General features: G+C 38.2%; 1 protein-coding gene across 31 annotated transcripts; it reads left to right on the forward strand.

Moving 5' to 3' along the window:
• Nucleotides 1–448: 448 nt before the first annotated feature.
• Nucleotides 449–26,753, forward strand: epn1a (epsin 1a). 31 transcript variants are annotated; one of them, NM_001328116.1, is given in 14 exon segments: nt 449–864; nt 8,901–9,048; nt 9,404–9,504; nt 11,340–11,498; nt 11,591–11,719; nt 14,206–14,326; nt 14,541–14,686; nt 14,986–15,006; nt 19,205–19,276; nt 19,807–19,890; nt 20,271–20,523; nt 20,633–20,797; nt 24,679–24,930; nt 25,006–26,753. In NM_001328116.1, coding segments are annotated over 12 exon segments (1,941 nt in total). In that variant the 5' UTR covers nt 449–864; nt 8,901–9,048; nt 9,404–9,435; the 3' UTR covers nt 25,476–26,753.
• The last annotated feature ends 614 nt before the right edge of the window (nt 26,754–27,367 follow it).

A 27,367-nucleotide genomic window follows, 5' to 3' on the forward strand; every position in this document is an offset into this window, starting at 1 on the left:
TGTGTATTTTTGAACTGTGTTTTGAATATACAAATTGAATTTGTGTATTTACGAATCATGTTTTGAATTAACAAGTTGGAATTATGTATTTACGAATCGTGTTTTGAATTTACAAATTGGATTTGTATATATATTTTTTATTTACAAATTGCATTTGCGTATTTACTAATTGTGGCACGAATGAATCGTGTTTTGTGTAATTTTTTTTATCTTATTTTGAATTTACAAATTGGATTTTGCAAATGTGAATTGTGCTGTGCATGTAGGAATGATATTTTGTAAATGTATTATTTTTGAGACTGATCTGGCACCATATCTTCATTTACTCATTGACTCTGAAACATAAAACGAACTTTCTCACTTTTTTCAAGAAATGCACAAAAAGTAAAACTACCCAAACGTCGTATCGCCACGGCTTATGAATATTCAAATCAGGGAGCGCGCAAGGGGGCGCGGTCCGTCCGGCAGCGGGGAAACGGAAGCGGAAGTGCCGCCATCTCCTCGTACCATCCGAGCAACAGCAGGGTCAGTACAGACGATATTTGGGGAAGTATTGTAGTCTATTACGTTAGTACAAGCGGTTACATGACGCGTTATTTGTTTAAATGACGAACGCGACTCGAGGGGTGATAGTCGTGAAGGAAGAGCAGCGTCGCGTCACTCTGTCACGCACACGCGCGCGTCTCTTTATGAGTTGAGTTAGCATAGCGGCGCGCTCCCGTCTCTAAATGAGTGTTTTTAATTCAGCGCCGTGACAGAAACAGCAGCGCTTCGCTTTTCTGCCGTCTTCGCTGGTAAGAACCCGCTTTCTGGTGCTCGGCTAGATGTCTGGGCGTGTTTGAGAGGCACAACAGAAGCGCAACGGTAAGTAGCCTCCGCTAGCTGATCTCAAGTGCACTTGGTAGTGATCTCTTTCTATAAGTTTGAGCTACGGAGGGCTTGTTTTGAGCTGAAGTTGCTTTTTACGAGAGTTGATTGACTGTTAGGAATGATAGAATCACATTTGTTTGGTAGCAGGGTGGAGGTTTAGAAAGGTGTGTGTGTTGATTGATAGCTTACACTGGCATCTGTACAGGCAAAGATAAACTACACAGCACTTTAACAGATCTGGTGCTTCACCAACTGTCAGATTTCACACACTATCTAAAGCAACAGTTGTCTCTGTGAAGTTCATTGAATGTTGTTTATCTCCTTGTCAACTTGATTTGGAAACCACCTGTTGGCTCCCTGAATTCACTTTTTTTTTGGAGGTTGAAGTCAAGGTCCTTAATTGACAACAGTTCATTCAGACTTTTGTACTTTGCTCTTGGCATATTCAGAGAAGCTGGCTATGGGACTGTTATCAGGTCACAGCCTTATGCAAGAGTGCTGCATATTAATACACCCTATCATGAACTACAACTTATCACCTAGTCTTTGTCTTGATTGGCTGACACTCTTTACTGGATACATTTATAGTATGTTTGCCTAAATATAATGCGACCGTGATGTGGTCAAGGGTGAAAAGATCAGCTTATGTCAGTAACTGTTTTCTTCCTGTTTAGTGCTGTGTGTTTAACTTAATATTTACCATGTGAAGCCTGACATCTGAAATTGTAGTCAGTAAAAATTAACCAGTCTTTTAAGTTAGGATGGGTTATTGAAATTTGTACGAAATCCTGAAGATGTTTGCACAACTGTTAATGTTCAGTATTACATTAGAGAGGCCTATAAAGATCATTATTTTTTTGTGGTGAATATTACTTGTCAAACAAATATTTGTGATGAATGATTCCATTTGCTTTTATATTCGGCTTTTTATGTTGAAATGTTTTTAACCCTTTGACTGACCCTCCACCCAATAGTTGACCATGTTTTTACTGTTTTAAATAATGTCTGTATAAGTCATTTGAAGAATGAATGTTTTAAATATTGGTTCACACACACAGCATTGTTGGTTTTACAAAAGTCAAATACACATCCTGTTGCATTACTACACTTAATTGTGGTTTTATTGTTAGTTAACTTAAGTTATTTGTCGTTAAATGAGAATCTGAGATATTTTATGGCATACTTCAAAAAATAAAGATGATTTAGTATTGAAAAATGTTTGATTTTGATTATGTTTTTAAATAAATTGGTCTTACACTTCATATTTTCAAAATTTTCATAGTATCTGTATTAATTCCGGTACTTTTACCATATACCAATATATCTACCATTTTGTAGAGGCTGATATTTTATGAATTATGGGATGTGTTGAAATAAAATGCATTGACTGTGTTAACTAGCGACATTAGGAGTTAAGAAATACAATCCGGACATTTTTTTTCTTGCTAGGGGTAGTTAAAGGGTTAATTTTGTCTTGTAACGTATACCTTAATTTATGTAATTTAAAATACTAAAATCTAAATACTACAAAATTCTACATTATTTCCTAGAATTTTATTAATTTCTTAGCTAAAACGGTCTCAAAAATAAATTTACAAAATAAAATTCACACATCAACAACAGCATTATTTAATATTCTATTTTATATATTATCATTCAATGTTTTTAGATGTTTTTAATGCAGTAAAAAATGTTTTGAAAATTAAATATGATTTTTTTTATTTTACTTGTCAAACAAAAAGTTGTGATCAATGGTTTCAATGGCTTGTTTATATTTAATTTTTACTTTGAATTATCATAAAATATTTCTATGTGTTTTTAATGCAGTAAAAACAATATTCCAAAAAATAAATATGAATTTGTTCAGCTATAATCTTCAGCTCTCAACAAACCATAATAGAATTAGGGCTGCACAATCATTTCAGCATCGATATCGCAATGTGATCATTCGCAACAGTCACATCGCGAGTTTATGCAATGTAGAGTCTGAATTATAATTTCTAAGTGTTAATGTTTTGTGTTACATTTGAGATGCTTATCAAGATCATGATTTTTTGTGTTTGGTGAATATTACTTGTCAAACAAATGCAGTGTGTAATTTCTAATATTGTGCAGCCCTGAATGGAATGTTATGTAATATAAATTATATTATACTTAATAATATTATTATATGTGATGGAAGACCTGACTGAGTAGTATCTAATAGTAGTTATGTTCTGCCTCCACAGAAATAAAATAAGCATCTTCTCATCATGTAATTAACTGTTTAAAGACTAATAATCTTTGAAAACATGAACGTTAACTGTAAAAAATGGAGTGTTTTTAATCATAAATGCTCTATAAATGCTCTTTAACATATGCTAATCTGTTTAAAATTCATTTATTATTATTAATCATTAATTGCAACAGTCCTACTATTTGTTACATCAGGCATTTATTGATTATACATGATATATTGAGGTGGTGAAAAATCTTAAGGCTGGGCAAAACAATAGACTGTGATTAATCATTAGATATTTTTATGTAGATTCTCAAAAGCTTTGAATGAGTTTTTATTCCTATAATCCATATTTGGACTGCTCATACATTCAAAATACAAAGATGGACTCAATTGTAGATAGGGCTGCTCAAAATATCACAAAATTAATGTCATCGTGACAATAATAGTATATGCAAAATATGTTTTGCAGACTTGTGATGCATCACATTTGTTTTTTTACATTGGTTGTTTATCTAAATTTGACCAATTAGATGGGGCCTTACTTTCTTTATTCCCACTTCTCCAGTAGTTGCCGTTCTGCTATTGGCTGGAGCTGCCCATAAATAAAAGATTTTAAAACAGAGCTAATGAAATTAGCCTTTTTACTATGGATATGTTATAATCATTATAATAAATATTGTTATACAGTATGTATAGGGCTGGGTATCGAGTTCGATACTTTTTAAGCACCGAATCGTCTCGATACTATCGAGTATCGAAAAAATCATTTTTGTTCGGTACCAAATTTCGATACCCAAGGGTATAATCTTGTCAACGTGCCCGGATCAAATGCTGGTAATTGGCTGCAGCGAGGCAGTCTTGAAAATCAAAAGTTTACGGCGGTTACGCCCACTCGCTCAGAGCTTGTCAAATGTGAGGCTGTAATGCGTACACTACACTTTAAAGCATTTTTGCATTGTTTGACTGTAAGAAGATCGGCACACTCATCATAATAACGTGCCCACCACAAGCATCGTCCTCCGTGACTGATGAGGATTAAAGCGCGATGGCTGGGGCTCCGAAGAGTAAACACAGCAGACATAAGCGCAAGTTGACAGCCCTTTTCCACCTCCTCTGCCTTAAAATCATTTTAAAGTTGGGCGAACTTCTTGTTGTAACTTTTGCTTTTTGTCGTTAATAATACACGCACTGCAGGCTACACAGAGCAACTTTATTCTCTCCAACACCAGTGCGCACACACATAAGGATTCATTGCCATACCATTACATAAACTGCGTGGAGGTAAATCAGGACTTACCAATTCATTGCTGAAACAACACTTCGCATATTTCACAGTGGCTAGTGTGGCACAGATAGCAGAACTCGCCAAACAGATCATCTTTTGACGCTCATAAACAGTCATAAAGTCGTCGTGCTGCAGGAATTATGAGGTTGCTGAAGGTGCGCAGCTGTCGTGCAGTGAGGGGTTTGCGTCTTCAATAAACTACGACAGTTTGCGTTTACTGAGCAGTTAATAAATCCATATGAAACAGTCCCTTAAAAGTCATGTCTCGCCTTCAGTTTCGGGGTTAGGTGCGTTTTGCACAATTCCGATTTGTTGCCTATATCAGATTTTTTTGCTTGTCCGTTTACACGTTCATTTAAGCCCTGCACACAAGTGTACCGCGCTCTGGCACAATGATAGTGTGAGTACAACTTAAATAAACGTGTAAACGGACAAGCAAAAAAATCTGATATAGGCAACAAATCGGAATTGGGCATCAAGACCTGACAGTGTAAACGGGGTTTGTGTATCTTATTTAAATGTCTTTATCCTTGGCTGCATTAACAGTTTAGCTTTCATGTTTTCTTCACATTAATGCCATAGTCTCTGCTCCTGCTGAAAGATGAATGCCACAGGATTGTTAATTTTATTGGTAAAAGGTTTGCTGCCTTTTTCTACTGTGGAGAAAGATTAGATTTACTGGATATGCATTTTTCAATGCTCATTAAAGGAACCAAAAACTGTCTAAATAAGTCCATGTGATATAAGTGGTTCAATCATAATTATATGAAGCTGCGAGAATACTCCTGTGTGCAAAGTAAACAAAAAAACTTTATTCATTGATTTATCTATGGGAGGATCAGAAAGCTCTTGGATTAAATCCAAAATATCTTCATTTGAAGATAATGACAGAATTTAAATTTTTGGGTGAACTAAATCTTCAAGCTGCACTAAGCCTCACAAAGACTTAAAATTGATCGACTTAAAACTGTTTGAACTTTATAAAAACTGTTTGCACTAATATATTGTGTTAACTAAACTTCATTTTGTGCTTTTGTTCCTTTGTTTATTGGTCTTAGAGATAAGCCTGCTGTAAAAAGTGTCCCAAACATCCTGAAAAAATAAAACCAAAGTTTCTCAGAGATTATGAATTATTTAATCTTGTTAAAATGTATTTCTTAAAATAAAAGTATCGAAAAAAGTATCGTTCGGAACCGGTATCGAATTCAGGTTATCGATATCGGTATCGAAAATTTTGGAACGATACCCAACCCTATATATGTAAATACTTAACAACCAACAGTGATTATTTTCCCAGTGTTATACAGTCCTAATTTTAACAATAAACTAAAAGAGTTCAATAGATGCTTTTAATTTCTTTCCATTAATTCACCATTAGTAAACGGATGTTCACTTTTCAATTTTATAGATATCAATAGCGTTTGTATTGAATCTGTATCCACTGGATCGAGTCATTGATTGAAGAAAAAATGTCCTACGTTCCTAAAATAATGTTGCATCTTGTTTGATGCTGGCTTTTTTATATGAAGCAATTAACATAATAAAACATGTATGTAATGTAAACTTAAGTCAAGTTAATGTAAATTGCTTAATCTTGATGTTTACCTTGAAATATTCACAGCAATGTACATTTTCCCTATGTATGCATTTTAGGGTTTTCACGATACTGGAATTCGGTACTAATTGGTGCAAAAAATTTAAAAAAATGTAAATATCCTACAAACATTTGAGTGCTGATAGGCACGTTCTTAAAGGGTCACGAAAGGAGAGGGAAAAGTAAAAGGTTATGCATAAAAACGGGAGTTTACGTTTGGGCATGCGCTGATTATCACAGAGGCAAAACAAACACAGACGCAGGGGAGAAACACTGTGTTTACATGGGCATCAGTAATTGAATTATTTGCCAAATTTTAATTTGTGGACTTTAACTGCAGTGTGGCACTTTCAATTAGGAACATTTCATGCATGCCCCTTGTGACAAAAGAAATATTGCATGCGAGTAACTGCTGGAAGAGTGCAGTTTTAAAGGAATGTTTGATACCGCACAGCGAATGGGAGAAAAAAAAAACTCTGCATTTCTCAGTAACTTAGATGCACTCGGTAGGTCGCGTCAGAAAGCCGTGTGTGTGTATATAGACTATCCTGTAACAAAATGCGGCGAAAATTCTACATGACGGTAATAGTTTGATTGCGTTGTTTACATGTTTACACCCGGAGAGCCGCATTTATGACTCACACATGAATCCAACTGCGCTCTCATAGCGAGAAATGAAAACAAAACCTTCGTTGCAGTACAAACGCAACACTAATGACCTGTCTCCAAACAATTCTTCCTCCACTTGTTTTGCCAAATGCCAACACATCGTGGCGTCACTCTGCCGTCGGAACACTGTAACAGGTAAAACAGTCTTCATACACAATAGAGCACTCTGATTGGTTTGAACCAAGTCTTTCTCATGAATTAATGTTTTAAAATTTTGGGGTTTTGTGACCCTTTAAACACCACTTATTTGCCATTGTGTTCACCTGCTCAACAGAAATGACTGTGACTGATCATGAAGCTCATCAGTTCACCGAACTCACCTCTGTTTACTAAAACTGTTAACCACAGGGAAAGCGATAGATCAGCAGATCACTCATATATCAGCTTATAGACAAAGCAGCTGATTAACGTGACTTTGAAATGCTTAAGTGTCCCTGTATCTGGGGTTACACTCAGTAAACAGCAGAGAGATTGGTAAACTGATGACCTTCACAGCCAATCACAGTCATGGATTGGCTGTGGCAAATCAGAACCTGCTCAATATCGCTCAAATGTTAGAAAATGTTAAAATATATATCAGTGGCCTAAAAACCATCATGTTTAGACTTGTAGTTCTGTTTTTTTATATTTCGTTTGGTCTGGAGTTTGGATTGTAACATTTGGTTAACATTCATATCTTCATTTTTAAGATGTTCTGTCCTTTTTGAGGTCTTGTGTTATTGTGTTCTGTTGTTGATTTTTTTTTTTCTTAGATCCTTGTGTTGCTTTTAGAGCTGTGAACCTACACTAGCTTCACGGTTCGGTTAGGATTATCATGTCATCGATTCGGTTCAATTCGATATTTCGGTGCATTGACGGTGCTTTCCATACACAGTTTTATATTTTCTTCACAGCAGCAGTCCTTGTATTAAATGTATGAATATATTTATATTTATATATTATTTTTAATACAATTTTGTCATTTAATACAAACAGTTAGATATATAAACTGTAACTTTAAACAAAACGAGCATTAAGCAAATAATATAAACAAATATAAATATCCAGCTCACTTTCTGATCCTTGTCTAGTTGTCTTGCACCTCTTTGATTGGTCACACCCTCAACAAAAATGGTTGCGATTGGCTCTTGTGCGATCTCACAGCTGATGTACAGCTGATAGACAGGGCGCGTGTGTGTGTGTGTGTGTGTGTGTGTGTGTGTGTGTGTGTGTGTGTGTGTGTGTGTGTGTGTGTGTGTGTGTGTGTGTGTGTGTGTGTGTGTGTGTGTGTGTGTGTGTGTGTGTGTGTGTGTGTGTGTGTGTGTGTGTGTGTGTGTGTGTGTGAGAGAGCGAGAGAAAGAGAGAGAGAAATGGAGTCCTTTCATTCTCTCTATCTCAGTGAGATAGGGGCTTTTGTTGTATATGTCAGTGAAAGACTGATCCAGCAAACACACACAGTGAAATTGTGCACAGTTTATGAGTTTTAAGTAGTTAGAGTGTTGTAAATACTCGCGATCGCCTTCCTCGCGACAGAGCGCATATGAGGTAAATGACGTCAGTAATAACCGGTTATGATTATTACTGAACCGATATTGAATTGTCCGCGTCTGCATCGCGGTGCACCGAAGAAACGATTAATTTTGACACCTCTAGTTGCTTTCATATTTCTATCATGCTACTACAGCGTTGGACTGAAAACTGAAATCCTTGTTTTCAGGGGTCTCTGTCAGATAGTTTTGTGTGCACACTTTTTTCTAAAATTAAATGAATTTACAAAGCAATAACATCAGGGTTTGCTTAAATTGAACCACACAAGCCAAGTGTAAACGTCACAAAAGTATGGATTACCCATCAGAGAGCTGAATTCAAGCTTGTGTACAACAGAGTACAACAAGTTTGTGTACAACAGATTCAGAAAAGTTTGATCATGCTAACTAATGCTTTAGGAATCGGTGTATTATACATAATTCACAAGGCTTCATATGGTTAAAATGTGCCTGTGTGAGTTTTGATGTTGATTTAAAATAATTAAAATGGTCTGGTTCGTACATCACAGCAGGTGCAAAGCTTCAGTAGTTTGTTTCTCTCAGCGTACACCTATCTGATGTTACAGATGAGTAATGTGCTCTGCCTTCAGGCACTGGCCACTTTTAATGTGTGTGTACTCTATTGTGAAAGAGCAGAATTGAATGTTCTATTGTGTGTTTAAGCCTCCACAGTGCTGCACCAGCTTTCATCCCTGTATATTGTACCTCCTGTCTAAACCTCTGTTCTTCTCGCAGTTATTTCACCCCACATCTGTGCTTCCTGGCCCTCATGTGGCGGCCGTGCGGAGGTTTGGAAGAGTGGACAGGCTAAACTGAAAGACCCCGACCTGAACACGTGCACAGAGAGAGAGCGAGAGGGGGGGAGAGAGACTGACACTCCCAGGTATAATATACTTCCTGGAGCCACACTCTCACGCCATCAGATGCTCTTGTGTACATGATTATTTAGGCAGGGGAATTCCTGCGGCTGCGCTCACATGGTTACAGTGGGTGCACGGTACTAGGGACACTAGCATGTTTTGTTTGTATTTTTTATTGATATAAATATGGATGGAGTCTGAATAGCAGGCAAAGTAATTATTTTGTGTCCTGCTAGAACCTCCTGGTCTTTCTTACAAATGTGTTTGTATGACTGAATCTCGGAGCCTTTACACTCCCATTTGAAAAATGTGCAGCCTTTGTTTGCTTTGTACATGTCCATATTAGTGTTTTATTGACATGGTTTTACAATGTCCCAGATTTTGCAGAACCTGATAGCCAGCCTGTTGCCATGTCGACATCATCGCTGAGGCGACAAGTCAAGAACATTGTTCACAATTACTCAGAGGCGGAGATAAAGGTTAGACTTTTACCTTTGTAACCATGCTTTCATTTTCTCTCTTACTCTTTTCAGACTTTTTTCCGTTCCTTCTTGGCCTTGAAACAGTCTTCTTATTCATCATAAGTCTGTTATAGTTGCAGATAAATGTTTTGTCCTCCTGCCCTTCATTTGTTCTGTGAATGAAACTGCAGTGTCATACAAAAGGAGCAGCAAGTCATTCATTTTTTTTATCAGTTATTTCATTTTTGAAAGCTACTAAACACCAAATCTCTTCAAGAATTTCTTGCCTCTGTAGCATGTTTTCTGTTTGGATTTACAACCTAAAGAGTAAAAGTGCCATCGCACTGTTGTGTTAGGTAGCATTCATTCAGGAATCTGCATGAACAAGAGGTTTGTGTGATGGAGAAAAGGTTTTCTATGCAGATTTAGATGTTAAGTTGGCCATGCAAGTTCACTGTACTGGCCTGCAGACAACATATCAGTTTGAAAGTGATTTCTCTGCCATGTGCATTGCTGCACTTTTGACATTGGACACTTTTTTGATGTCAAATTTACACACAATCTTACTAATGTTACAGAATCTTAAGGTTAAATTTGGAATTTCATATCACTGTACTGTTGTTTACTGAGCATGTAATCACGAAAGAAGATTACTGGTCGGGATATGACCAAACATACTCTGGGATACTATATTCAGTAAGCCTTTTTAAATGATGTTCATTGAACCAGTGTTAATTTTGACTGCAAATTTTGAGTTTATTTTAGTCGTAGTCTTTTGACTAAAATTCCATTTTAGTTTAAGTCATATTTTAGTCTTCAGAATCATTTTAGAGTAAGTCTAGTTTTAATCAACTACATTTTATAAGATTTTAGTCAACTAAATCTACTCTAGTTTTAGTTGACTAAAATATATTTGGTTTTAGGTTACCGATGATCAGTTCTGCGCAGATTTTCACATCTCAAAGAGTAAGGTCTTTCTGCAGACTGCAAGACAGGAGGGTAACATGAAGGGGCCTTGGAGGCGTAACTTGTAGTAGAGGCGTAACTTAAAGTTATGGAGACATGCAAAAAGTATGTTGTCAACAAGATGGTGCTGTACATCAGTTATTAAAGTCTACACCTACTCCACATCTAAACCCAACCATCACAGTTATTACGTCTATATCTACCATAACCCTAAACCCAACCATCATAGTTATTAATGTCTACACCTTCCCTAACCCTAAACATCTCAGTTCTTAATGTACAGCCGTGAGTTGCGGAGGCTTTCATTCTTGACGTGCTCGTCATTGTACTGTTATTTGCAACCACCGGAAACCACGCCAAGTAGGCTAACTGTCACGACAAAACCAATGAAGAAATCAGCGAGTGGAGTTGAATGGTGGAGTTGCTAAATGAATTAATATAATAGTATATCAAATGAATTGGTTGGGTATACATTTGGAGAAAGCTCATGAAAACCGTTGCTGAAAATGTTCTCTGGTAAGTGTTTCCACCGTCTTTCCAACAACATCTCATTGTGACATCTCGCATGGTTCAATGGGATCTTGATAACTACAAGTTACGTCCCTTCATCTTACACCCCATCTGGCAGTCTGCAGACAGATACACTTGATGTATCTCAAACAAGCCTTGTTACTTTTCAAATGTGCGTGTGTGCATCATGCATCACACACCAAGATTAATTCTGATTGGATATTTACTAAAATGCGTCCCCAATCAAATTCTCATTCCATTTTTAATAGTTAACGAAAATGTCAGTATATTTTTATTATAGTTGTCTTCATCATCACATTTTGAAACAAATGTCATCGTAATTTTCACTTCATTGAACTTTTTAAAATTTTCTCCAGGTAAGGGAAGCAACTTCTAATGATCCATGGGGTCCCTCAAGTTCTCTGATGTCAGAGATCGCTGACCTGACATACAATGTAGTGGCCTTCTCAGAGATTATGAGCATGGTCTGGAAGAGACTCAACGACCATGGGAAAAACTGGAGACATGTATATAAAGTATGTTTGGTGGCATCACCCTTTCTAATGGCATATGTGATCTATGTAAGCACTATAATCTGATTATATTTTATACTCTCGCTCTTTCTCAGGCTATGACACTGATGGAGTATCTGATAAAGACGGGTTCAGAGCGCGTAGCACAGCAATGCAGGGAAAACATCTACGCCGTTCAAACGCTTAAAGACTTCCAGTACATAGACAGAGACGGCAAAGACCAGGTACACAAAATGCAAAGCTATATTTACACACGCATGCAAATAAAATGTTATCTCTTTTAGTAAGGAAGTAAAAGTAGAACTCTCAGGGTTAGTTTTAAAGTGTCCTTCAACAAGGGTTTGATATGTGATTCACACACTACAACAATCTCTTGCTCAAGGTCTCCATGTGCAGTCAACTCAAGCACTGTGACTTTCAATCAAGGTCTTTCTCCCACTCCCACTTAAAGCACAATCACATCATCTCAGTCTTCAACCCCCACTAGGTTTTGTTGCATTTTACTCAATTGAAATTTTTTTTAACATTGTGATCTCTCCACTATTTCCAGTTCTCGCCATTTAATTATTAATTCAGATGCTAGACAAATGAGCTATTAAACCTGTAAACCAGGGATGTGCAAGAAGTTGAAATTCGATTTCGATTCATGGCCTCCTGCGATTAAGAAAAAAACATTAATCAAGATAAAATGATTATTGCATCATGTTCTGACCCTTTTCCAAGCATTCTCCATTTGTTCCTCTGCAAAGTTTCAAATCAGTAAAATTAGATAACATGAATTTTGCAGCACAGGACTTGCTTCATTTAAGTGTATCCGATTCGTTTATGCTATTAAAAGCACAAAAGAGAACTTGTGCCATTCTGTGCATGCACTCAGCCTTACATAGTCATCTTTTAGATTAAGGTGCTCGCCTAAATGGTCCAATGAGCAAAAACATGTCAAAACACTTGATGATCATTCACATTAAACCTTAAAAGAGTTCAGAGTGAAAAAGCATGAGTAACTATTAATCGGAACTGCACGGCACTTAAAAAGTGACAGCAGAAATATTCCTGCTGCCCACTGTGTTAGCTATATTAATCAAATAAGAAAAGACAATGACAAAATCACTCACTGCTCTTGGCTGACAGAGTTTTGTAGCTTTTAGTAAGAAACAAATCAAGTGTTTTTCATACTGTGAAGATGCTTAAAGCACAGATAGTTCTATCTGTATATTTTTATTCTACTGTATTTTGTAATTATTTTGCTTTTTTTTTTGCATTATTAAGAACTAAAATGTCTTGATCTTTGAAATTGATAGCTGTGATAGCAACCTTAATTACAGGGGGGAAAATGTATGTTTATTTTAGTTTAAATTGTAATTGAGGTGTGTGTTGCCTTAGTGTCCTAATAGTGACGATATTAAGGGTGCTTTCACACTTGGTTCAATTGCCTGGACCTTACCCAAATTCGATTGCCCTCCCCCTTGCCACCTCCTCGTTTGGTTTGTGGTCACACTGTAATTTTTCCTTCTGAACCCCGGTACGCTTGCGTCATCGAGCTGTTGTTTCGTTTACGGCAGTTGCTAGGTGACGGTCACGAAAGCATGCGGTGAATTAAAAAGATGTCCGCACATCGGACATACAGAAAGTGAGTCGTGTCCATCTGCCGCAAAAATATTATAAACATTCAGAACATCACACAGTGTCTGCAGAAGCTGTGTTTGGAGGAGACAAGCAGACGTCATCGTGCATCACTGTGTTTGCCCTGGCTCAGGCTCGCGTGTCACCAAGGAACGAAACGTGACACACACACACATACACACAAACGAACGTTATAAAAACGATAGTTTGTTGTACAGTTAGTGGTTGACTTCTGTTTTTTGGTACGATTGCATTCACATCAGAAGTGAACCATACCGAAGTTCAAATGAACCGTACCCCACACCACCTCTTTCAGGTGGACTTGGGTACGGTTCACGGGTGTGCAGCCAAGTTCAGAAGACACGTTCACACTAGCTAAACGTACCGCACTATGAGGTCAAACGAACCCAGGTGCAGACCAAAAGTGCTAGTGTAAAAGCAACCTAAGCCACATCGCACTGCTACAAGAGTGATATTGCGTTTATACAGCAGTTTGACAGCATAATAGTGTGTATAAAAAAGAAAATCAAACACGGGAGAGTCTCAAAACTCTTGTTTTACGAGGAACTACTTTCTTCCGCCATTCCTTCACATCTGCAGCTATATCAGAACAGCGACATTTAAAATAGGCACTATTCTTATAAATAAACTGCATAGTTGCAATCTTACATTGGAATCTTACAAAAACAACTACATTCTCGACAAAAAAAACCCTCAAAAGTACATTATGTTGTCCAACAGCAGCAATATTTGTCAAACTGTAGAGTGTCCTCTGCTTGTCATTGTATGTGGGCAGAGTAATACACAAGGGTGAAGGATTAAGAGGCTGGACGAGTGCTGTTATATGCAGAGTATTTCACGGCTATCAGTCAATCAGATTTAGGAGTCAGAGAGAACTGCTGTGTGTGCGTGCGATCGATCTCAAATCCTTTCTGGTTACATGGCCCACTGACAATAGTTTTAAATAATAATTACAAATTTGACTGAAATAATTATGATTAAGATTTTTTTTTCTATTATTAAGCAGCTGTAGTAAGAACACAAAACAAGCTGGGTTAGATAAACACACTCTCTGTGTGTCTTTTAGGGTGTGAATGTACGGGAAAAGGCCAAGCAACTGGTGACTCTGCTAAAAGACGAGGAGAGGCTAAGAGAGGAGAGGATCCATGCACTCAAGACCAAAGAGAAGATGGCACAGACCAGCAGTGGTAAGAACTAGAAGTGCATTGCAGTAGGAGGGGCTTATGCAGGGGTCAGGACGGACACTCAGAGACATTCCCTTATAAACACTCTTGAGTGCTCTTCGCAGCGTTGGCCAAGTATGGAGCCTGGCAAGCTTTTGGATCTGGAAGCACTTTTAGGGACCAGTACTCCACCATCTATTGATGCATCATAATGGCTATCATTTGACTCCTTCCTTAGCATCTTCGGCCCCTTCTGCTCCTGCTTTAGGGGGAGGAGGAGTGCACTCGGGAGCAGACTCTGATCAGGCATGGCCCCAGAGCTCCGGTGAGGAGGACCTGCAGCTCCAGCTGGCACTGGCCATGAGCAAGGAGGAGGCGGAGCAGGTAAAGTCTCAGCCAATCAGCAATTAGGTTCAGGCTGCAGGTAACGTGTAGTACTGACGTGGTTCAGAGTCTGAGGAAGATGATAGTTGTTCTACTAGAAGTGCATTTTTAAGAGACCTAAATGTATAGGATGCTATACAGTTAGTTGGTTGTTTGTACAAAATAAACGCATCCTTTTAGTCCTAAGGGTGTTGTTCATTTTGCGTATTGCCCAGTTGACTGTACAGTATCCTGTTTATTACATGGCTACTTACCAAATAAATACATCACATTAATTTGAGTTTTTTTTGTAAGGAAAGAAGAGACCGTGCTGTGATAAGGTAATTTCTTTGTTTGGGACAGTAATTACACAAACATGCTGAAGAAGAAAATGGCAAGATTGACAACGTAAAATGTTATCTAGAGAGATGTAGAATAAATTGCTCTAATGGGCTATGTAACTTGTAAAGTATATTGTAAAATAACTCATTTTAGAACATAAAATTGAAATATCTTACATTTGTATAGCAATACAATAACTGTAGCTTCTCAATTAGAGGTCAACAGCAAAAGTTTATTTTCTGCCTTGAGTTGGTTAAATAGTAGTAATATTTAACTGGCATTCAACTCAAACATTATATATATTTGTAAATTACATATTTTTATGTTTGTATTTGTATTTTTAATATTGTATAACATTACATTAATATTGTCTACTTGTTACAGTAAAGGATTATTGTATTTATATAATAATAATCATTTAAATAAATAAAGTAAAGCCGCTTTCCACTGCATAGTACAATTCAGCTCACTTGGCATGGCTTGCTGTTCCACTGTAGTTCAGTTCCACTGCAAAATGGGTGGCATAATGCATATATTACTATTGTTGTACCACCTCTACCAACACGACGTCTTTCTAGTTGCTGCACCTAGCTCTCGCAGAATTTGTTTTATGTGTACTAGGTATGTAACTTTTCACCATGAGCCGATTGAAAATCGATTCAAATATGTGACTATTCAAACCTGTAAAAATGTTGAACAAATCGCGATGTGTTTTTTTTAACAGTGGGGGCGCTGTGTTTACTGGCGCAAACTCGCTTAAGCTGCACATCAGTGGCGAGCAAGAGGTAGGGCGGCAGAGTAAAATGACAGTGGCGAAGTGCACCAGATGAAACACAAACTATGTGCAAATACTGCAAAAAGACGTTTACTTTCACTAATAGAACAACGAATATGATGCACATAAACCATCAGTGCAGTGAAAAACTACTATCACAGATGTCTATACGCAAAAAAACTATTAGAAAGGTAAATCACGTGGACCAGGGGCCTCATGTACGAAGACTTGCGTGGAAATCTTACTAAAACATTGCGTACGCACAAAGCTGTAAATGTGCGTACGCAGAAAAAAATTCAGATGTATGAAACACTGCGTACGCCAAATCTCACGCATATTCTTTTGTTCATCCGAATGAACGTGAAACTGAGCGCAACATGCACGAGCGCAAAACCCCTCCCTGCCTCCTCCCCCGTATGAATATGCTAATGACTATGCTAATGGAAAACCCAACGAAAAAGCAATGGCAAAATCAAACAAAAAGAGAAACTTTGAACAGAATGTGAATTGGAGGTGCTGCTTTCGGAGGTAGACTGGAGAAAAGCGGTGTTATTTGCAAGTTTGTTCTCCGGAATTAACAACAAAAGAAAAAAATAGAGTGGGAGAGTTTAGCTGATACGGTTAACACAGTTGGGTCTGAACATCGCACTGAGTGCATTTAAAAAAGACATAGTGTGGTTTATATCTGTAAAGTGTTGCAGTACTCTTAGCAGTCTCAGTGGCGCACCTCATAAGAAGCATGTGATCATGTACTGACACGTTCTAGCATAAACTCGGCTCGAATCCAGCGTCTGATGAACTCTTTCTTCTTTTTTTCCCCGCTACATATCAGATTTTGCCCACTATTTATCACGAGAAAGACAAGTAGGAATCATCAATAAGTTGTGCATCATATTTTATTTGCACATTTATTGAATGGAAATGTTTCTGATTCACGCATGCAAATTCATCTTTAGATAGTGTCTTTATAGCAATGTGCGTGCGGTAGATTGCTCAGATTACATTGGGAAAACAGGCGACCGCTGCAAATTGTGCTTTAATGTTTAGCTGGTCAACTGTATGGTATGGAAATCTTACATACCTACTATATGAACCCGTCTCATACAGCTGCCATTGCAAGGCTCAGACACTTTGTAGAGAAGAATTTAACACAACTGCCTCTAGGAGTCGCCAATGGAAATAAAACAGACACGCACAAAAAATGTGCGTACGCCTGCCAGAAAGCTGCCGTGAACCTGCGCACATTCCCACGTTCAGTTCATTGTTAGTAAATCCAAACGTGAGCGATTCTGAGCGTGAAACCTGGCGTACGCAAAGTTTTTGTGCGTACGCAGCGTTGATACATGAGGCCCCAGATGATTTTGCAGCTCCGCTTGCTCCAACGAGTGCTACGGAGATCACATGGTGCATCAGTGTTTTCATAGCGAAAGTGTGAAGATGTTTTTCAGACTGAAAGTGAAAGTTGTTCTTCTATACAAAAGCAGGTATTTGATTATTTTTACCCTCTCCTTTTTAAATCAGTGTATGCATATTTTTAATTATTTGCTTATTATTGAATATTTAAACATGTTCAAGAGCATCTCTTCTTAAGTTTATCACACTGATACTTAAACTAATTAATTATACAAGGAATGTTAATTATTTACCTTCATAATCATGTAATTTTATAATCAGTATTTTATGCCAGTGGCAAGACCCCTGGAGTAGAGGGCCCATTGACCACCACTGTACACACTGCTCTCTGGTTTAGGAAAGGCTTACCTCTCCGCACCAGCCATCTCAGTCCCCAGCGAAAGAGTTTTTTCATTAGCAGGGGACATCGTAAATGTGGAAAGACATCAGCGTAGGCCAGAAAACAGATATGCTGATGTTTCTTTAAAAAAATGTAAAATCCCAGCACAGTCACAGTTTTAGTTTGTTTATATTAATGAGTCTTCCTTAGTTTCTATTATTGTTTTTTTGTTTGTTTTTAAAATAGCAATTCAGTTATGGCAGAAAAAATATTATTTTGCAAAAAATGTGCAGCATTTAAAAGAAAACAAAATGAAAGAGCTTTTCACCTCAAATTTGTTTCAAATAATTTTGTTTAAAAAAACGTGACTGAATTGTGGGATTAGTATTGTGAATTGTATTGAATCGTTAGTTAGGTGAATCGTTAAATTCCTAATAGCTACCAATGGCCTGTTTCACCATATCAATTTACCCTTCTATTTTGTTGCGATTCTCCTGTATTTTACCATTCGGTTTAAATATTTTCCTGTATTTTTAATCTTTCTACAGAAAGGGGCAGTAACAACTACATTATAATTTTAGCAATACTCTAAAATTTGTTTTAGAATGAGTAGTTGTTACATTACTTGTAAATCGGTGGAATTCTGCTGTAAAGTTGTTCTGGTAATTTTACTGCACCTTACAGGTATTACTGTGTTAAAGAGGCTAAAAAGAAAACCCCTGCACTGTGTCTGCTTACCATCAAATCGCTATTTTAAGTTCTTTGAAACTAGGGGTGTGTGATATGAATGTTTTGGCCAACAATTGTTTCCACAATCTGCTTTTGAAGAAATATCATAGTATTTTTTTAAAGCACACATTGTACCAAATGCAATTCTGGCTCAAACTATGTCTCAATATACTGTAATAGACTAAACATGCTGCCGAATTTTAATTTTTAATATTTGCTCACATTGATGTCATCCCAAATCTGTATTAATTTCTATTTTGTGCCAAACACAAGAGAAGATATTTTGAATAATGTGGGTGACCAAACAGATGTTGACTGTGATAGTAGGAAGAAAAACAATAAGTCAGTGGGGACCAGCAAATTTCTTCAAAATAACTTGTTTTTTTTTTTTAAAAAAGAAAAGGTTTAAAACAACCTAAGAGTAAATGACGGCAGAATATTCATTCAGTTTCTTGAATGCTACTGATAATACACCTACTGTACCATCTATTTTACGTCTAATTTGTAATCAAAGATCAACTGAGGAAGAAAAAAAAAATAAATATATATATATATAATTATATATTAATTATATATAATTTCCTCTACTAAACAGTGGGAAAAACCAACATGAGCTGTGCTATGCAGTGGAAAATTTCCATAACTATTCAGAAAAGAATGCCTCTGAAATGTCATGTACAACTTGAAGCTATAGCTCTGCCCTTAATAGGCCAACAGCCTTAAAACTCTCTTACGCTGGCTCTGGGCCATCCTTACTGTTGAGCCCTGCCAATAATAACCATATTTAAAGCACCCTAAATCTGCTGCCTTCCTAATTGCCATCATAAAATAGAAATATTGGTTATTTTCTCTAAAGTATAATGACACACATTCAACTAGGGCCCTTCCTCTGCACAGTTTCTGCACACTTTCCCTCACTTCTTCACTCACACCTGTCCTCATCCTGCCCCCCCTCATTCAGACTACACATGACCCTCTGGAAGATGCAGAGATCCGCTACGCACTCACAATCAGCCAGGAGACCCACCAACAGGTCAGGGAGCAAAAATTCATCCGGGTCACACCCTTGCTTTGCTGTCCTCTTCCCTTCACAAATCAAAGATCAGCGTGAAACTATGTATACATCAGTGTGTGATCATGGAACGATTGAAATATCTAACAAAATACCTAAGTGCTTTTTAAAACGTTAAAGATTTCTGTTGCTTTTTTTGTTTGTTTGTTTTTTTGCGTGTGTAGAGCTTTCCTCTTGTTTTTAATTCCTGTTTGAAATCTTCCGATCAAACTGTACACTTGCAACTGCATGATGAAATCAGATGTACCTATAATTCTCAGTAATTGTCCACTCTTAGTAATTCCAACAGAGGTTGTCAATGCAGTATCAGAGAAGATGAAATGCACACAAGTTCCGAATGTTGTTTATTTGTCTAACTTCAGCCTTGAAGCACACCTCTGAAGCTGATGAGACGTGCGAGTCATATTGCCACAGTTCAGTAGACTCCATTTCCCATCAGCGCTCAGATCTTGGTTCACTGTGATGATGTGACGGTGGTGTGTGATTGGCAGGAGGAGCGTCTGCGCAGGGGAGACGACCTGAGGCTGCAGATGGCCATCGAGGAGAGTAAGAGGGAGAAAACCAAGCCCGAGGAGGTGTGTGATTGTGTACGATTGTGTCAGCAAGAGTTCATGCTGTTCTTCCTCTAGGATGAGAGCGTGAGGTGTACACATGGTTGTGTGTTGTTACTGAGGGTTGCGTGTTTGTGTACCTGCCTCTCACTCTCCAAGAGTTACCTGCTCTGTCTGTGTCTCTCACCCTGCGTACGCTCTTTAACACAACAGTGTCTGTAAGCTTGTTTTACTTCCTGTAGAGTATCTTCCTCTACCATTTTGCCACACTAGCTATTTTCTGATCCACTTACAAGTGTAGGTGTCTGTCTTCTCTGTTCAAACAAACTTCCCTCTCACTCTTTTGCGTTCTTGCGCACTTCTTTTCCAATGGGGACTTTCTTACTGACATGTCTCTCTCTCAGTCGTCTCTGATGGAGTTAAGCGCTGCAGACCCGTGGGGAGCTCCTGCGACAGGCTCTGCAGGACCCTCTCCTCCTCCCGCTTTGGGTCCGGCATCTACTGCTGGCCCTTGGGGACCTCCTGATCCATGGGGAGCCACTTCCCCTGCCTCTCCCCCGAGTGCTGATCCTTGGGCAGGAGCACCAGCAACCGTAGCTCCAGACCCATGGAGTGATTCGTCCTCCAGAGTAAATTCTGACCCCTGGGCATCCACAGGTGAGAGTGTACAGGATGAGCCTTCCTGATGACCTTGTGTCCTTACCCCAGCTTTTCCCTGTTTTATTTGTGTTGATCCCTGACTTCTCCTTGCGTCCCCCCTCCCCAGCTGTAACCCCACCAAGTGCCGACCCTTGGGCTCACTCAGTGGCTCCGGCCCCTACCCCGCTCTCAGGGTCAACGGATCCCTGGGCTGCGGAAGGAGCCGCCCCTGCCACTGACGGTCTGACCTCTGATCCCTGGAGCGGCTCAGTTAAACAAACTAACGGCACAGGTATAATTGCATTATGCAGACATATAGATCAGTGGTCTCAAACTCAATTCCTGGAGGGCCGCAGCTCTGCACAGATTTGCTCCAACCCTAATCAAACACAGATGATCAAACTAATCAAGCTGTTCAAGACTGCTAAAGACTATTAAGCAGGTGTGAGTTGGAGGTGGTTGGAGATAAACTATGAAGAACTGCGGCCCTCCAGGAATTGGTATAGACAATTATTCACTTATCGCATCGGTTCCTAACATCCTGCAAAGGTTAACTCTTAAGTTGTCTTAACATAATTGCTTGGACACTTCTAGTAATCCTGATAACTTTGATTATCTTGATTCAGGTCTATTTAATTGGTGTTTAGCTAAGCTCTGCAGGTATTTGGACACCTGGCTTATCCATTGCAAAATTAATTGTGTCAGACACATCAACATTATGCTTGTTGGCAATTTTCAATCTACTCTGCTTTCTTGGCAGCTGAAGAGGTTTTGTATTTGGTGCTGATGTGTTGACTCTTTACTAAATTCCACTGCCTTGGCTACTGTTGCTTGCTCAGACAAGCTTAACAGGAGATTTTGGCCAAATCCCAAATGTCACACTTTGTGTGCTCTTGCAGTTTTGTGTACACAACTGTAAAGGATCTCATTCATAACTATTACTTTCAGAACGGTACCTGTGAGCAGTGTTGGGGAGAGTTACTTTTGTAAGAAGTGAATTACAATATTTAGTTACACAAAGAAGTAACTAATTGCGTTACTTAGTTACCTTTTAGGGAAAGTAATGCATTTTATTACTTTTGAGTTACTTTTGTGTTACTTTTCCTTACCTGGCTTTGGTAAGGTTTGGTCTCTTTTGGTCCATTTCCACTGAGTGGTAAGGTATGGTTCGGTATGCTTTTATGTATTGCGCTTTCAAAAGGTACCACAATGTGAACCATACCAGACCACTTTTTTGGTACCCTTTCGAAAGGGTGCCTAGCACAACAAAGGGTGACCAAAAGGCAGAGCTAGACCTGCAGCTAAACGCTATTGGTTTACAAAGAAACATCACTAGAGCATACACGTCAGGAGAATGAAAAAAAAGGAACCGTAATTTTTTAGTTCACAGCTGAGACATTTCATCATAATAATATATACAGTTGAAGTCAGAATTAATAGCCCCCCTGAATTATTACAGCCCCTGTTTATTTTTTCCCCAATTTCCTTTTAACGGAAAGCAGATTTTTCTACAGAAAGACATTAGAAACACATTTCTAAATATAATAGTTTTAATAATTCATTTCTAATAACCGATTTATTTTATCTTTGCCATGATGACAGTAAATAATATTTTACTATTTTTCAGGGCACTTCTATACAGCTTAAAGTGACATTTAAAGGCCTAACTAGGTTTATTAGGTTAACTAGTCAGGTTAGGGTAATTAGGCAAGTTATTGTATTTTGATGGTTTGTTCTGTAGACTGTCGAAAAAAAAATGACCTTGAAGGGGCTAATCATTTTGACCCTAAAATTGTTCATCATAAATTTAAAACTGCTTTTATTTTATTCTAAATAAAACAAATAAGACTTTTTCTAGAAGAAAAAAAATATTATCAGACATACTGTGAAAACTTCCTTGCTCTGTTAAACCATTTGGAAAATATATAAAAAAACAAACAAAAAAAAACAAAGGAGGGGCTAATAGTTCTGACTTCAACTGTACATATAATAACAAGCCATGGTCGACTCGAGCTCAAACAAATGTTGTCGTCTTGATGAACATCCACAACGCCAAGACAAACAAAATCTGCCGCGTCCTGTTGTTGTTTTAGAGGTCATCTAAAAGAGAAAGCAGTTTCGCTTTCTCACGTACGCTTGCCACGCGTCTATATTTGAAATGCCGAACTTCTTGAGCTGATGTTAATAATGTGCGTGTGATTATTGAAGTGCTTCTTACATCCGATTCTTTCAGAAACAGAATAATTAGTAATTTTTAATAAGAAGTTAATATTTGTTAACATATCGGAGACTGTAAGGGGCTGTGTGTGTTGATATATGTTGCATTTATTTATTTATCTCATATAATTGCAGACGTTACAGTAGGCTATTTAGGCATTTATTGTGTTTATTAGTTAAGTAAATTTGCTGTCCATTAAAATAAATATTGCAATAAAGCCTAAAGCCAATCCCAATTCTATTTTTGTACCTTTACCCCTTCCCCTTAGCCCTTCCAACCGAGGGTTAAGGGGAAGGGCTTCAAAATGTACCCCTAAGAATTGGGACAGCACTACAGCACCTGTACACGTCATCATATGTCCTCGCGATCTTTTGCTTCATATGAGATCAGACGATCGTGACTGCTGTAGTTATTCCAATTGTGTATTTTTTGGTATTTATCTTCAGCAAATCACTGAAGGCATATATTATCATTACAATCTCATGTGGCAATAAGATTGTAACAGTACTGTGCATTTACACCATGGCTATATTCATCTATGTCAACACCAAAAACAACATTAACATTATAGCAGACACTGTAAACAGCTCATTACCAGCCACTAGACTTTTCTGACAAGTTATTCCAGTGTCATAGAGTGTCAGAATGTTGTGGGACTGCTGTACATGAGTTATTATTAGCTTTATACATTGAATAACTTGCTTTATGTGGCCTTAACAAATGTGTAAAAATTAACTGAATTAGAATAAAAAAATTGTAGTCGCTTCTACAGCAGCTGTTTCCATCCACCTATTTTTATGCACATTTTGGATATGTGCATAAAAATGGTCAATAGAAACAGCAAGATGCACACACATTTTGAAAATGCACTTAAAAACGTATGCGCATAACTGAGTAGAATAAACTTCTTATTCGATTAGAAAAGATGCGCATAAACTGCGATGGAAACACTTTTACCGAGCAAATTCCAGTATCGCATTAAAAAAGGTCATGTGATTTTGTTAAAAGACATCATGTGATAATAAAAATATGTGAACGGACAAACCAGCAGGCTGAGCACAAAAAAATAAAACAAGTAAAAAAACAGCTGAAATGTTTTGGTCGTTCTAAAACGTCTTAACCATTTCAGTATTAGTGTTATTATATTTTTAATTAACTCCGGCCTGCCATTGTTTCTATTTTTAATTGCCTGTAGTGATGAAGGGCGATTTGCGAATGAATCATTTGTTTTAACCAGATCTTCCAAGTGAACTGAATCAGTTCATTAAATTGATCTGAGTTGTCGTGAAACGGTTTGCGTTTTCAGTAAGTACTTAATTACTTACGTTTTAACGCACCAGATACCCTCTCTGACTCAAAATAATCCAATATGCTGAGTAATTCAGTTACTAGAACAGTACTCTGAATCATCTGCTGTGAATAAGAGACCTGGTGATGATGAGTACGAGCAGACAGTCTGTTCCCTCGCAGCTCACTCTCTGATTGAGTGTGATTCAACCTAAGGTAGTTTTTTCTCCGCAGTATAATTCGTAAAAGCCAATTAAGCAAGGTAAAAAGTAACTCGCGTTACATTTTTCTGAAAGTAACTCAAATAATTTGATTACTTAATAATTTGCTTGTTACTTTTAAAAAGTAATATTATTACGCAATATTCGTTACTTATATCGTGTTACCCCAACACTGCCTGTGAGTGGCCTCTGTGCCCACAAGTACAACCTCAAAAGAAAGGCTAAAGTAGCTTAGCACTACTACTAAAGTAGCTCGGAGGCAGAATTTTGATCATATACATAATTATTCAGATCTTATTTCAGTTTTAGGTGCTTTGATACAGTTGAATCTATTGTGGGTAATAATGTAGGGTTTAGCAAAGGATTGTTTGGACTGTAACCCCACCTCAGTTAAACAAATATGCTGTTTGCCTGTAATTGTTTTTTGCCATTTCCCCCCACACACAGCAGATCCAGAGAGAAGAGGTTCCTCAGTGACATGTGATGCAGGAGGAGGTGGCAGCACAGGCTCTCCTGTGCCCTTTGACCTTTCATCGATTGGTAGCTCTTTGCCTGTTCGGAAAACACCAGAGTCATTTTTGGGGCCCAACGCAGCACTGGTGGATTTGGACTCGCTAGTATCATCAAAACCCAAACCAAAACAACCACCCCCACCAAGCATCTCCTCCACATCTAACAACCCCTTCCTCCAGACACAGGGTGTGTTTTTAAAACAATTGAATAGAAATTGTGTTTGTTTGCTTTTCCCTCTAACATCTTTCTTTCCTCCATTAGGGCCTTCCTCAACAGGTATGGGAGTTACCCCAGGAAGTACCATTTCAAGTAGAGGAGTATCTCCGACCCCACCTTCTGCTTCTAATCCTTTTGGCGCGACCCCAATGGCATCAATCTCCCCTCAACCCTCTTCACTTGGTCTGAACCAGCTGCGTACAAGCCCCGTTCCCCCAAATCCCATGCTGGGTCACATGCCTCCGCCAGTAGTAGGAATGGTTCAGCCAGGAATGGGCATGCCAGGAATGGGGGTCCCTATGGCGGCCCCCGGTTTAAGCATGGGAATGGGCATGCCTTACGGTGGAATATCCCCTATGGGTCCAGGAGGAAACCCCTTGCTGATGGGTCCAGGAGGACCTGCGCAGCCTTCACTGATTTTGGGCGGGCCATCAGGAGTGGGCGGAGTAATGGGAACAGGGGGATCCATGGGAGGTGGAACCACAGGCACAAGCACCAATCCTTTCCTTCTTTGAGAGATTTCACCAATCCCACTGGCCCTGTGCACTCAACAACCAATCCGAACCTGCCCTACCAACACAAACAGTTTGTGTTCAACAAAAACAAATGTGTGTTCATCTCTATATTTAATGAAAAGTAAAAACAACAACGTGTTCTTTTCTGTCACAAACAGCATTTCAGTTTTGTTTTGTTCTTTTATTTCCCCCGTTTTATTTGACAGTATTTGAAGTCTATTTATTTCCCTATTGAGTTTTGGTTTCTTTGACAGACATGGATGATTGGTGGGTTCATTCAATGAATGCAGGCTGTTAATATTGTTATATTATTAAGATGATTGTTGTTGCTCAGAATCAGGAATATGAAGAAATGGGAGGAGGAAAACAAGCCACTAATGAACTTAATCACACACCCTGATTTCTCCCCCCCCTCCTTTCATTGATGATGGAAGAGCCGGTGGCCCTCTAAAGAAAGAGCGCATGAAGGATGTCTGACGGACTGGCCCTGAATGGATTCAGAAGGATTCGGCTGTCCGTTTTATTCACAACTCTAGTAAAAATCATTTGATAGATGTATTACTTTTAATTTAATTTAATGTGTAATCTTGTGTAATTTATTTTAATCGTATGTCTCTGACTCCTGGAAACGATTAAACCAAGGAAAATCGCACTGGAAATTGCCATTGAAACAGATGCCTGCTCGGTCTCTGGCCTGCAACATTTCAGTCCATACCGCATGGTTCATACACACATGAGGAGTGAGTGTGTTTATGTGAGAGAGTGTTTGACATGTCCAGTGTTTCACTTGGCCCACTGCTTTGCTTTTGATGGGGTAATCAGCATTGTCTTTATAAGAGTCCTAATTTTCAGCCACTTATTTTTGCAGTCGTGAAAAAAAAGAAAGAAAATCGAAGCATTAATTCAACACCTGTTCACTTGAGAAACAGCGCTTGTCTTTGCATTTCACTTCAGCACCTTTGTCCTTCTACATTCACACAGAAAACAGGAAAGTGTTAACGCTTTTGAAACTGAAAATTGTCTGAATGATTTTGTGAAATCAGATTATAAAAATGGGGACTGAATGATACGATCCATGCTGTTATCCTTTATTTACTTTCAAATTATTTTATATATATAAATATAAATATATATGAACATTTTAGAGATATTTCTCTAATATTGGCTATGGTCAAAAAGTGTGTGGTGTTGACTGTGAACATTCACATAAAAAAAATAAAATGGAGAAAAAAAATCAAAAGGAATTTAAGAAATAAAATAAAAATCCACAAAACAAAATTGTCCAAGCCTATTTTGTTGCATTGATTTGCTTTAAAATCATTAGTATTTCCTTTAATTGTTCTTTTAATTAATTGCTATGTGACAACATGTAATAAGCAATAGAATTCATTATTTCATAATACACAAATATATTGTCATAATACACTCACAGGCTACCTTATTAGGTACACCTGTCCAACTGCTCGTTAATGCAAATTTCAAATCAGCCAATTATATGGCAGCAAGCATTTAGGCATCAAGATGATCTGCTGCAGTTCAAACCGAGCATCAGAATGGAGAAGAAAGATGATTTAAGTGACTGAACGTGGCATGGTTGATTGAGCGCACAACCATCTCTAGGGTTTACAGCAGGGGTGTCAAACTCAATTGCTGGAGGGCCGAAGCCCTGCACAGTTTAGTTCCAACCCTGCTCCAACACACTTACCTGTAGGTTTCAAACAAGCCTGAAGGACTCAATTAGTTTGATCAGGTGTGTTTAATTAGGGTTGGAACTAAACTGTGCAGAACTGCGGCCCTTTCGGAAATGAGTTTGACACCTGTGCTTTACAGAGAATGGTCCAAAAAAAGAGAAAATATCCAGTGAGCGGCAGTTCCTTGTTGATGTCAGAGGA

Source organism: Danio rerio, chromosome 16, assembly GCF_049306965.1.
Source record: "Danio rerio strain Tuebingen ecotype United States chromosome 16, GRCz12tu, whole genome shotgun sequence".
NCBI lineage: Eukaryota > Metazoa > Chordata > Actinopteri > Cypriniformes > Danionidae > Danio > Danio rerio.

What these genes read in the sequence shown, in the direction of transcription:
- epn1a (XM_073924840.1), top strand. Translation starts at nt 9,436, where the DNA reads ATGTCGACATCATCGCTGAGGCGACAAGTCAAGAACATTGTTCACAAT. An exon ending in GATGGCACAGACCAGCAGTG is followed by an intron (nt 14,327 to 14,540) that starts GTAAGAACTAGA and finishes CTCCTTCCTTAG; the next exon opens with CATCTTCGGCCCCTTCTGCT. An exon ending in TGACCCCTGGGCATCCACAG is followed by an intron (nt 20,524 to 20,632) that starts GTGAGAGTGTAC and finishes CCCCCTCCCCAG; the next exon opens with CTGTAACCCCACCAAGTGCC.